The sequence below is a fragment of the Girardinichthys multiradiatus genome, chromosome 14 (genome assembly GCF_021462225.1).
Source record: "Girardinichthys multiradiatus isolate DD_20200921_A chromosome 14, DD_fGirMul_XY1, whole genome shotgun sequence".
NCBI lineage: Eukaryota > Metazoa > Chordata > Actinopteri > Cyprinodontiformes > Goodeidae > Girardinichthys > Girardinichthys multiradiatus.
In genome coordinates, this window is record NC_061807.1 from 13,178,009 (window position 1) to 13,191,993 (window position 13,985).

The window sequence follows — 13,985 nt, forward strand, 5'->3', positions numbered from 1 at the left end:
TACTTTTATACTTTCTACTACGTCTTACTGGAACCAGGAGATATTTTCCTTGTTTATTGAGCAACACTTTTTTCTGTCTACATGTAGAACTAGATTATAAGACTGGCTGCAGCAATGAGATGTAATGTGATGATATGAAGGACTTTTAATGTGATCAGCTATGTTAGAATTAAATGTATTTATTTTGACTGAAGTAAAGGACCAGATATTTTCACATCATGATGCAAATCCAGCATGTGTAGATTTACCGCTATTCTCAGCCTGGGTTATACCGCTCTGCTTCCACTTGTTCCTGAACACACACCAGCCTCCCTCTCTCCTGTTGGCTCCATGGTTACTCTGAAATGATCCCTGTTTGAGCCGCTCAGTGTAACTTTTCAGGTAATGAAGGAGGCAGGTCGACCTGGAGTAAACTGCTGTTCTGGACTTCTCCAGAATAGAGTCCGTCTCTGGCTCTGCGCGTAGTTGCGCATTCGTGGTGCAGCAAGTGCGCAAATAACTATTTTTTGTCTTCTCCTTTTAACTCATCGTCAGGTTAGGTGGAGCGGGACGTGATTATATGGAACACAATGAAAAAATTCTGATTGTTTTTAAATCAAAATGTCAAATACCGTTTTGTGGCTGCATCTTTATAATATTTCTAAATTCTTTCAATCAAGACGTCCGGGGCTATTCAGAAAACATCTGGGTCTCACGACTCGCCTGGTTCTGTGTAAAGCTCCCTATATATGAAAATTTAATGTTTACTCCAAACATTACCGCGACACAACTGTGTTCTCCACAGGGACCATCTGTCTAAAGCGACGTCGGTCATGAACGGACCAGAGAGCAAACACTGTACGCAGGCGGGGCTCATGGGAGTTGTAGTGTCGCATTTCAACTTGCTTATTGTTTCAGATCCCATTTGAGAAAACTACAATTAAAAACTGTATAAAACTACAATTAAAAACCGTACATATAATTCAACCCGCCAAATGGGCTAGTCGGAGTGGCTGTGTTACCGCCACTGCTAAAATTCACCTGTATTTGGCCGGTTGGCGGATGTTAATGTCAAGCCCTGCTGGTAATCTTTTACTAGATAAAATGAGCGCAGTTCTCGCTACGTTGAAAATTGTCGCACACACCCAGTTGAGCTCAATAGAGAGACCGTAAAGTTTTCTAAAATCATGTCAGCTCCGAAGGGTACGGTGGCCGGGGGGTGCAAAACACTTTTACAAGATGCGAAACAAATTTACATTTCAGAAAATACTTTTACATTTCAGAAAACACTTTTACATTTCACAAAACACTTTTACATTTCAGAAAACAAATTTACATTTCAGAAAATCAACCGGAAAGGGAAGTCAGCCTCAGCGGCTGCATCCTTCAAAAGCCGTATTTGTAGGCGGATTACGTTACAGCGCGGCGACAAAGGTTGTCCCAATTCATGAATCATTCCGAGCAAATGCTGCCGACAAATGTGTCCTTATTTTGCCCGATTTGAAGGATGCGTTGTGAGTATCCTTCGCGGCCCATCATTTCCCATCATTCATTGCGGGTCGAAGCGGATTGGTCAAGAAGGAGAAGCCATGGCGGACCATAGCAACAAAAGCTGTGAGTAAATTGTGGAAAATTACACTTTCTGTGACACAAATTAACTTCTACAATGTTTTTAGTGCGGGAATATAACTATGTAGACGTGAAATATCTGCTTGATTTATCAAGACATCGCTTAATTTCAAATGTGCTCCGACGTGTTCGGAGTTTTCCGTTTCCGGCGTAGTAACCGGCTCGCCTCGCCAGTCTTACCGGCGGTGAGGTGATCTAGCCCGGTAGAGATCTGACCGGACTATCGGCACTAAGCTCCCGCTGGCAGTCATCACAGTGAACGTTTAACACAAGTGATTTCTAACAGTTTATGTTATTATTTTAATTGTTACTGAAAATCGATTTAACATTTCAGGTGATATTAAGGTTAACCAGAATAAATGGACAGTTTTATGTAATCCAACTGTATCGCTGGAGAGTGTGATTGAGAATAAATAAGCTTTACAATATGAATTTTTAATGAAGAAATGTGCTATATGTTTTAAAAGTTTATTTATAATTCAGCTAGCATTATAATTTCTGATTCCAGGTACAATCCAGAGACAATCATGTTCAGGTAAAAAAGATGTTTGATTTAACTAGCCAATAAACAAAGAGATAGCAACTTTATGGCTAATTTATGTCGACATATTTTATATACCGTATATATATATATATATATATATATATATATATATATATATATATACATATATATATATATATATATATATGTATATATATATATATATATATATATATATATATATATATGTATATATATATATAAACAACTATGTGTTTTTCCATCTCCATTCTTCCCTTTTCTAAACCAGACCTCTTTACTGCAGGATCAACCTGAGTGTCCCAGTCCTGATTGCTTCTTCAACCAGGAGGACACCAGGCCTGATTTTCAGCTGAGCAGGGAGTCTCTGGCAGTGCTGAATAATCTTTTGCACCAGGATAGGCAACATGGATGGGTGCTACTATTGAGACCTTGGTTTTTCTTTTCTTGGTGGCAAGTGGCACATCCTACAGAGTGGTCTGCAGAGTGTTTGGGATGCCTCGCTCCACTGTCCATCGCATCGTCCACAGAGTTACAGAGGAGATCGTGGCTATTCGTCACCAGGTCATCTACCTTCTAAAGACCCCTGAGGACTTAAGGCAGTGTCCCGTGAGTTTGCAGGGTTGGCACGCCACAGAGCTTTTCTTAAAGCTGTGGGTGCAATTGACGGCTGCCATATCCACTTCAGGTGTCCAAGCAGCCTTGATGGTCAGTGCTACAGGAACAAGAAACTCTTCCCTTCCATAATCCTGCAAGCAGTTTCTGAGAGCCATTTTATTGACACGTATGTGGGCTGGCCTGGGTCAGTGCATGACTCTAGGGTGCTCCGCCACAGCCCACTGTACAGTTTATCCTCCTCCAGGGCATTTTATCCTTGCTGATGGAGGGTACCCATGCCTCCAATATCCACTCCCCCTCATCACTCCCTACAAGAGGACAAGACAAGGTGTGGGAGCCCAGCGCTTTAACAGCCATCATTCCAAAAACACGCTCTATAATAGAGCGTGTTTTTGGAATGATGAAAACCAGATTCAGGGCCATCTTCCTGCAAGCGCTGGAGGTGCATGACACCTTTGTACCTCACGTAAGTTTTGACCTAGATCCATTTTATATATACATTATACATAATATATACACATATATGAACCCTCTTTTAAATTGTTTTCAGGTCATATCAGCATGCTCCATCCTCCACAACATCTGCCTTGGTGCTGGGGATGTCATGGCCCCAGAGGATGACCCAGAGGAGGCTGTAGAAGAGGATGAGGGTGAGGTCGGGACTGAGGCAGTTAGCGTTGCTCTCTGGCGGGACCAGCTTTCAGCTGAGGTGTCCGCCCTGGAGGAGGTACCACCAGAACATGACTACTGTGTCAGCCAAGTATAATATTATAGATGTGATTAATGTTTGAGGGGTATAACTAATTGTAATATTTTGTGAGCACCATCTTCTAATTCTGCATTTTTCCGATTACCTCTTAGTGATGTGGCAGCCGTCAACTCAGCCAGCCCTTTAAACCCACTTGATGGACGATGACGTGGACAGCAGAGAGGCATCACAAACATCTGCAGACAGTGATGCTTCGCTCACCATCCAGAAAGACTTTGTAGGTCCCGAGAAGTTACATAAGTATACTGAATTTCATACACCTCGGACACAGCATGGCTTGGGGCTGGTTGTTGTAGTGCTCCTAGAGGGCGCTGTTGAGCAATTAGGCCACGCCCACCAGTTTTATGACTGGAAATCTTTAGGGGGCTGGACCAGTATCAATCCTATTGAGTTTGTTGGCGATCGGCTTAGAAATGTGGAACTAACAGGCAAACGTAAGGCCATGGCGTGACGTCTGTCCTCGCCACGCCGCCATGGCCACACCCTCACGCCTAAAGTCTCTGTGTTCCAAACCAACTTAGACCATCTTGTTATCTGTCACTGGGGACAGTTTCGTGTTGATTAGGTGAGGGTGGTGAAATGTGGACCTTTCACAGTAAAACATGACACTTCCTGTTCTCAGGGGGCGGGGCTTAGATGATGGCAGGATGTGACCATTGAATATTGTTCAGGGCCAGATGTGGATCAATTCCAGAATGTTTTGTGTGTCTGCAAGTTTCCTTGTAAGAGCTATAACAATTTCAATTTATTTGGCGAGTCGTCAAAGTTTGAGGCCAGGCTCCGCCCCCTCAGCATGCTCAAAAAGTCACAATTTTGATAACTTTAGATCCCCCATCCCTTCTGAGCAAGCTGACCAAATTTCAAGGCGATCAATCAAAATCTCTAGGGGGAGTTCAATCAAATACGGAGTCTATTAAGAGCAAAAATGGGGTGAAAATCCAAACTTCAATCCAAGATGGCCGACTTCCTGTTTCTTGTAGGACGTTGCAAGAGAGTTTTAGGTAGTTCTTGGGGAGTTCTAGAAGTGTACCAAATTTCATAACTGTACGATAAAGTAAGGTCAATGCGGATGGTTTTTTGAAAATTTCAGGGGGGCGCTGTTGAGCCATTTTTATTGCGACTTTCGTGAAACCCTTAAAATACGTAAATTTCACACACAACTGATAGCTCCGCCAAATTTGCTGACTTTTTGTATATGTTAAAGCCACGAAAAAGGCGATTCATTTGTCGCCAGAATAATAATAATAAACATTCGAATTACAATAGGCCTTCGCAGCTGCTTTGCTGCTCGGGCCTAATAATAACAAACTGTTAGAAATCACTTGTGTTAAACGTTCACTGTGATGACTGTCAGCGGGAGCTTAGTGCCGATAGTCCGGTCAGATCTCTACCGGGCTAGCTCACCTCACCGCTGGTAGGGCTGGCGAGGCGAGCCGGTTACTACGCCGGGAACGGAAAACTCCGAACACGTCGGAGCACATTTGAAATTAAGCGATGTCTTGATAAATCAAGCAGATATTTCACGTCTACATAGTTATATTCCCGCACTAAAAACATTGTAGAAGTTAATTTGTGTCACAGAAAGTGTAATTTTCCACAATTTACTCACAGCTTTTGTTGCTATGGTCCGCCATGGCTTCCCCTGCTTGACCAATCCGCTTCGACCCGCAATGAATGATGGGAAATGATGGGCCGCGAAGGATACTCACAACCCATCCTTCAAATCGGGCAAAATAAGGACACATTTGTCGGCGGCATTTGCTCGGAATGATTCATTAATTGGGACAGCCTTCGTCGCCGCGCTGTAACGTAATTGGCCTACAAATACGGCCTTCGAAGGATGCAGCCCCTGAGGCTGACTTCCGGGTCAGCCTCGACGTTGGTACATTCCCTTTCCGGTTGATTTTCTGAAATGTAAATTTGTTTTCTGAAATGTAAAATTGTTTTGCACCCCCCGGCCACCATAGGGTGGGGTGTCAGCTTCACGCAGCTCTTATAAACCTCAGTCTCTGCTCACCCCGCCCTACCCAGTAAAGTGGGTTAGGGTCACTGCCTCAAATTCCTGATATACCGCTTCACCACTTTACTGGGTAGAGCGGGGGGGAGCAGAGACTGAGGTTTATAAGGCCTTTAGTTTCACAGCCTTCATATCGAGAATTTACCAGGCGGTTGGATCTACATCAGATCAGGTGAGTTAATCTGTTCTGTTTTATTGTCGTTAAGATCTGTCCTGCTAGTGAGTCTCCTTGAAGACGTGAGATCTGATTTTCTTCTGCTGCTTCGTGTTTAAAGGTCTTCGTGTGACTGGAGGACAAACAGCAGCTGATTGGCTGAGAAGGCATCAGGTTTTCTCCTCGCTGAGTAAAACAACAACAAGAGCGAAACATGACGATGGAGGGATTCTAGTAAATTCAAAGACAGCGTTTGAAAGTTGGAAGTTTAACAATATTTCACGTTCGCTGAAGTTAAAGACAAACATGTGATTTGAAAGTTATGTCCGCGAACAAAGAAATGATCCACGTCTGTGACCAGCAGCTCCAACCTTATGAAGCATCTTCTTCCATTGGTTTTTCTGGTCAGCAGCTTGTAACATCATTTTAGACTCTAAAAAGTGACTAAATAGTTACTTTGTCTAGTATGGTGGGACCCATCAGTTAGTCTCAGATTCCCTCTGGTATGAACTGCTTTCTTCCTGCTGTTTGGTTCAACAGGCGACAGTCAGGTTGCTTCACCACTGCCTCAGAAACAAACTTTTCTTCCTCTCTCAACCCCACCCTGCACCGTCACAGGAGTCAGACAGGCTCACTCTGCAGAAACACAGAGCTATGTAGAGGAAGATGTCAGAGAGGAAGAGGAGCGCTCTGGGGCTGAACTTTCAGGCCCAATCAGAGGCAGCGGCAAGTTGGATAGTTTGGAAGAAGGCTGTTAAATACTTTGGCAATACAACAAATTTGTAGAAACACATGAAAAATCCTGCAGCAGAAAACAGAAACGGAGAGAAGAAGAGAGGCATCCTCCACTCCCTGACCCTGACTGACCCCTGACCCCAAGGCAGAGGTTATTGACAGCAGTCATCTTCTGCATCAGTTTATATTAACTTTTAAAGTTCAACCAGTCATGAATGTTACTGAAGCCAACTCTAAAATATTAATTATGCTAATATCTTGATATAAATTCATTGCTCACAGCGGAGACATTTACAGAATTATATCAGGAAACAAGCAAGTGTTCAGTACAAACACAATGATAATAAGGATATATAAAGATATAATAATATAATAAGTGTTATTAGAAACAAAATGAACAGAGCAATTTACCTCCATGAAATATGAACATAATCCTAGTATGACATGTTTAAAGACTGATAACATAAATAGCATAAAATAAATACATACAAATACTGAACCAAATATACTGAATATAATATGGCTCAGACTTGGCTGAATATAATCTATTGTTCAGCTGAGAGGATTTTGAAGGTAGATCAGTTAGTGAGTTAAAGGTGATTTGCTCTGAAAGTAAAACATGTAAGATGGTCCTAAACAAAAACCTTTAAGCAAAGCATTTGTTCTGCACAGGACCCCCCTGGACGCTTCAACTCTACCTCAAAACAGATTTTGTTCTGCTTGACTCTCAAATGATCATTTTTTTACTTTGTTTATTTAAGGTGGAATGCATACAAATTTATTGAGTTATTTTAATGTTTCTGTTCATAAAGTCCAAATTCTGTCCCAGGTTTAAAAAAAATTATCCAAAGGAAAAAACACAAAAACACCTAAAGGTCAGAAGTTTCATGAAATATGAAACTTAAAGATAATAAAGTAGCACTGGCCCTGTATTTACTTGGTACTAAAATATGCAATATCACACAGCTCTACTGAAAACGTTTAGATTCACAAATAATAAATTCAACCATTGCAGATTAACCAGATGTGTTCCAGCAACAGTTTGCTGCAGATTATCTGTTCTCAGATGAAATCCAGTGAGTGTTTCTTTGATTTTAACATGTGGGATTATTTTAGAGTGGAAAGAAGAAAATCCATCAAATCATTGAGTGGTTTCTAGATTTCCTACAATGATGATGTTTTCACCTGATGAACTGACAGACTGATGTTACCTCCATGAAGAAGCAGATTTAACCAATGAAAATAAGCAGCTCTAGAAAATGAATGGAGGCAGATTGGTGAGAAGTCTTTGCAGCCTTGAAGACATCCTGAAACATCTTCTCATGGTTTCCTGATCATTTAGTTTTAATAACAAACAACAATGTTTCCTGTCAGGTTGTTTTTAATTACCAGAAGTTACTGAGTTTAGATCAACAATATTAAGAATTATTTTGTTTTGATGTCTTGAAGTTTGTCAGTAAAAATACTAAATGATAATTTTCTCTACATCATGATTACTAAACATTCTCTTTGTAAAAGTTTTCTTTGCTTTGAAACATGAAAACATAAATCAGTTTGAGATTCTTCAACCAATCAGCACATTTCCTTCAACTTGTATCTCTAACAGCGATGGACTGACAACCTGTCCAGGGTGAACCCGCCTCCCGCCCATAGACTGCTGGAGATCGACCCACTATGGATGAAGCTGTATAGAAGGTGACTGATTGTATCTCTAACATTTGATGAGCTGATTGTGTTTTAGGGTCATGAAGGTTTAGCAGCTCCAGCATTAATGTATTTAGTTGGATTGAAGGTAAAATGGTTCTTTGGGTTATAAAGGTTCTGATCTCTGCTCTGAACTTTTTACTGATCTCAGGAGTTTCCATCTGAAGGAGCTGAGGTTGAAGGTCAGACTGAGATGTTCTGAGTTCAGATGTTCAATGTTGTCTCCTAGAGATGTTGGAGCTGATGTGTTGCTGACTCTTCTCCTCTGTCTCCTCTCACAGGGAGAAGATGATCTGCAGGATCCTGCTGCTCATCATCCTCAACTCATGTCTCTGTGGTCAGTTTCCATCTTCTCTTTGTTCAGTCTAAATCCATCAATAATCAGTGAAAAGTCTGTCAGTGAAGGTAACACTTCAATCCTCCAGCTGCATTTGATCAAGCAGTTTTACTTGAAGAGAATCAAGCAGAGCTCTGACAGCACAGAGACCATCATGTGACAGAAACCTCTAGAGATGTAGTTTAAAGACTCCCATGTTCCAGTTCTCAGTGTGTCTGCTCCTCTCTTTCCCTCTCTGTCTCCTCAGCAGCAACATTTGTAGTGAATGTGACACAGAGCTGCTATCAGACAGAGGAGAACCACAACATCACTCTGGAGTGGACCTTCACCACCAGACCTCATGGATCCTGGAGACAACTGTTTATCCTCTGTGAACTTATAGCTCCTCCCAGAGAACTGGTTCTGTATCAGGTCCATGAAGGTGTTGAGGTTCCAGAGTCTCAGGATGAACAGTTTTCAGGACGAGTCCAGAGTGACAAAGACGTCCTCAGAGAAGGACGAATCAGACTCCATGTGTCCAGACTGAGGACTGAAGACTCTGGTCTGTATCTGTGTGACGTGATGAATGATGAAGGTTCTGGTTCTGGAAAATGTCGACTCAACGTCTCTGGTGAGAAGAAATAATATAAAAATGTTTAAATTGTAGCGTTAAAATGAGAACTTTCATCTAAACATCAGTGTCTCACAGTTACTGAGGTGGCAATGGGTCGATGGAAAGAGTCATTTTCTTAAGACAAGAAAGTTGTGGGTTCAGTTCCAGCTTCCTTTCTGCCACATGTCAATATGCCCCTTGGCAAGGCACTTACCAACCTGTAACTGTGTGTGTGTGACTGGGTGAATGGGGTTCTAACAGTCTTCTCTTCCAGAACTATAAAAGTTCTGAAACTCTGAGTTCTTTTAAATCAAGATTAAACCCATTTGTTTAGAGTTGCCTTTGACTATTCTAATTAAATTGTTAACTGAAGCACCATTAATTTTAGTCTGTAGTCCAACTTTTCTTTACTTTCTTTCCAACCCTGATTCCAATGAAGTTGGAACGTGTAAAACATCAAAAACAACAGAATACATTGATTTATAAATCCTGTTCAACTTAGAAGAAAATTAATTCACTAAAAAGACAATTTATTTAATCTTCAAACTGATAAACATAGTTTTTTTTTCATAACTCAATTTGAATTTGATGCTAGCAACACATTGTAGAAAAGCTGGGACAGGGTCATGTTCACCACTGTGTTTCATCACCTTTCCTTTTAACACCCAATAAGGGTTCAGGAACTGAGGACTAATTGTTGAAGCTTTGGAGCTGGAAGTCTTTCCCATTCTTGCTGGATGAACAACTTGTTGCTCAACAGTCCAGGGTCTCTGTTGTCCTATTTAGTGCTTCATAATGCTCCACAGATTCAATGGGAGAGAGGTCTGGACTGCAGGCGGGCCAGTCTAGAACCAGAACTCTTTTACTATGAAGCCTTGCTGTTGTAACACGTGCAGAATGTGTCTTGGCTTTGTCTTGGTGAAATAAGCAGGACGTCCCTGAAGAAGACGTTGCTTGGATGGCAGCAGATGTTGCTCCTAAACCTGCACCTTTCAGCATTAATGTTGCCTTCACAGATGTACCAGTTACCCATGATGCAATGGGCACTAACACACCTCCATACCATCACAGATGCTGGCTTTGAACTTTGCGCTGATAACAATCCAGATTGTCCTTTTCCTCATTGGCCAGGAGGACATGATGTCCATGATTTCCATGAGCAATCTGAGATGTGGACTCGTCAGACCACAGCACACTTTTATACTTTGGGTTGGTCCATCTCAGATGAGCTCAGGCCCAGAGAAGCTGGCAGCATTTCTGGGTGATGTTGATACATGGCTTCATCTCTGCATGGTAGAGTTTTAACTTGCACTTGTTGATGTAGCAGCGAGCTGTTACCTGATAATGGTTCGGTTTTTAATGCAGTGCCTCCTGAGGGGTCAAAGGTCATGGTCATTCAGTGTTGGTTTTCAGCCTTGCTGCTTAAATGCAGATTTCTCCAGATTCTCTGAATCTTCTGATGATATTATGGACTGTAGATGATGCAATCCCTATATTTCCTGCAGTTGTACATTGAGAAACGTTCTTAAACTGTTGGACTATTTGCTCATGTAGTTGTTCATTAAATGGTGACCTTTGACCCATCCTTGCTTGTGAACGACTGACCATTTCAGGGATGCTCGTTTAATACCCAATCATGACCCTCACCTGTTTCCAATAACCTGTTCACCTGTTTAATGATCCAAACAGGTGTTTTCTGAGCAATCCTCAACTTTTCCAGTCTTTTGCTGCCCCTGTTCCAGCTTTTTTTGGATTGTGTTGCAAACATCTAATTCAAAATGAGTGAATATTTGCAAAAATACAAAGTTTATCAGTTTGAACATTAAATATCTTGTCTTTGTTGTGGATTCAATGCTTATAGATTGACCAGGATTCACAAATCATTGTACTCTGTTTTTATTTATTTTAACGTCTCAACTTCATTGGAGTTGCATGATGTCACTGCAATGAACGTTTTTCTGTGTTTTCTATGTTTTCATCATCTGAAACACTTTGAATTGTCTTCTTACTCAAATGTTCTTTAGCTACAAATAAACACGCCTTGGTTTGAACTGCTTTGAGGGATTAATATGTCTAGAAAACGATTTATAAATTCAGTCCATTCATAGTTTAGGTGACCTGTCTCCTGATTTCTCTCCCAGCAGCAGCTGATCAGATCCAAACTCAGAGACCAACTTTGACTCCAGAACCAAAGAGACGAGGATGGATCTTCCTCTTCATCCCACTGGGACTGACAGCAGTTCTGATGGTTCATCTGATGTTGATCATTTGGTTCAGAAACAGAAACAAAACAAACCAGTTGACAAACATCAGATTTATTTCAAGTTGTTCTCGTGTGTAAAATGTCATATTTCAATGAATAAATGAATTGTAGTTTTCTAAAAAGGTTTCTGGACTCAACCAGAACCAGTATTCTGCAGTAACTCTGTGTGACCAGATGGTGGCGCTCTAAGATCATTGACCAGTCTGCTGATCTGTGCGACTGTAACCAACCTTTGACCTCCATCTTGGATCTCAGACCAGCTGCTGCTTCAGTTCTGAGCTGAAACACTTTCAGGGATCATTAACATATCAGATGATCTTTTAGCTCCAGATAAACTGGTTCAGATCAACTGGTTAAACTGGTGCTTTGATCAGGAAGTTCTGATGAAACCAGCACCACTGAGCTCTGATCATCTTAGAGCTTCTCTGATGTTCTGCTCAAAGCTCAGAGCTCCACAGTTTGACTCCAGCTGGACTTTTCCAGCTTTTTCCAGGAAACATCTTTGCTCTGGTTGATGAATTATTATGGGATGTCCAGAGAAACTAAAGACTGAGGATTTCCTCCAGCAGTGATCAGAAATACAACAGTGATGTGATCTGATTTATTATTTTCACACAAAGTTTTATAATTATGTTTGAAACAAAACATCTAAAGACTAGAAAGAGTTTATTGTTATAAAGATCAATATTTCACTATTTTCAGGTGAAATCAGAGGATTCATTTAAAGTGAAACATGAAATATTACCACATAAAGCTGTTTTAGTTTGTTAAGGTAGATCTTGAACATCAGATCGTTGTTTCTTTGTTTCTTTGTAGAAAATGTAAATGTTGAGGTTTCATCAGAGAACTGTTGCTTCTTCAGGATTGTCCAAAATTATTTCTTTAAAGTTAACAGGTTTCCTCTCAAAGCTTCTCATGAGTTATATTTCTGATAATTAATGTATTTTTCTAGTTTTGTATATTTTATTTGCAGAATCTGAAGTATTTATTAAAACTTGTTTCTTTATCTAACAGCTGTCTCCAGCTTGATCTTTCTGGATGAAGCTCTCACTGCTCTCACTCAGTTTACTTTAATACACTTTAATGTCTAATTATGACTCAATCTGCTGTTTATTTGGCCTTTTGGATCCATGAGAGCAGGAAGGAGGAGCTGTTGGTCTCATAAAGACTCACATAATATCCTGAACCTCAGCTGATAAATTCTGACCAGCTCAGCATCCTGAAGGGATCAGATCAGGTGTTTCTGTCTGCTGTGAAGATCTAATGGTCCTGAGGGCCACAGACGGCTCCCAGACCAGCAGGGTCTGAACCTCAGTGTTCTTAAACTCAGGTGTTGAATGTTGAAGCCAGTAAAAAACAAATGTTTCTAGCAGAGATCACTCTTGGTTTTAATGGAGGTTAGATGTCTTTCTCAGGTTAATCAGGTCAGTGATTGGGTTGGAGGAGCCGAACTGAGAAGGAGGCTTTTAAAAAAGGAGACAAAGTTCTGAATTTAAAACAAAGTAATTAAAAAAACAAAACTAAAAAGTAAAGTCAGCTATTCTAACTTCCTCTGGCTTTTCTTTTTTTTTTTACATTTATGCACCGAATGACTCACTGTGTTAAAGTCTGCCCTCTATGGGCTAGAGATGGTACTGCTGATTAGAAACACCCTGTTTTCCCTACATTCACGGTTAATCTGCTCTTCACATCTGCAGACTGTCTGAAAGCTGCTTTTAATCAACACATAATAATTTATAGAGATTAAAAACAGTTCAGAAAACTACAGAAAACTTCAGACTGCTTTAAGAGAAACACAGAGAGGGAAATAATGAAATGACAAGACCTGAGTGAAGCTGCCCCCTTCACCTTCTTCAAGAATATTTGTTTGTGGCGCTTTAATTTTAAAGATATCAAAAGTTTCTAAAGGTCACCAAAGGTCAACCAGCCCTGTCACTGACAGTCACTACATTGAAATAATTATTTTTATTTCACCAGATAAATAGTCAGAACTTCACCAGGTTTTTAGCAGAGATCTCTCCATAGGTCGTCACTTGGAGCTGCAATGTTGCTATTTTTAATGGCTGCTTCTTTTGAAGCACAGAGGACTACAAATACAGCTTTGTTGTCCACCACTGATTTCTTTGGCCTCTGTTTAGAAAAATAGACAAATGAAATTAGCAATTTTCTTTAAAATGTTTTTGTCATGAAATAGTAATGCAATCAATCAGCTATAACTGTAATAAAGTGTCCTTAAGTGGACATAAACTTACTTTGATTCACTGGTGGTGAGTTAAAGTCTTGATGACTGCTTATGATCATGAAATCTAGCTTGAAAATACAGATTAGATAGCTAAGACATGTTTATAACTTCTTTTTGAAGCAGAAGTGTCGTACCAGTTCATCCTAAACAAGATGTAGTTCTACATGTATTTCATTCATGGTAAAATGTATTTAATCAAATTCATAGTTCAACACCTAAACATTCTGAACTAAGCAACTTCACTCAGGTCATTAACCTGTGATGGGATTCGTCAGCTTCTCCCTGAAGCAGGAAGTAGTTAATAATACGTTTTTCTTCTCTGACCTTCATCACTGAACACCTGAAATGGTAAGTTTTAGTTTGTGTTTGCAGCTTTAGTGAGAAAGTAAAGTTTAGTTATAAAGCGTCTTTCACAGACACAAA

At 40.5% G+C, this 13,985-nt stretch overlaps 1 protein-coding gene across 1 annotated transcript in view; it reads left to right on the forward strand.

The window, feature by feature from the left end:
* Positions 1–13,985, forward strand: part of LOC124881044 — a 196,073-nt gene that overhangs the window by 33,339 nt on the left and 148,749 nt on the right. The window contains exon 2 of the mRNA XM_047386529.1: positions 8,410–8,465. Within this exon, the coding sequence (XP_047242485.1) occupies positions 8,417–8,465 (49 nt within the window). The 5' untranslated portion in view covers positions 8,410–8,416. The remainder of the gene's footprint in view (positions 1–8,409; positions 8,466–13,985) is intronic.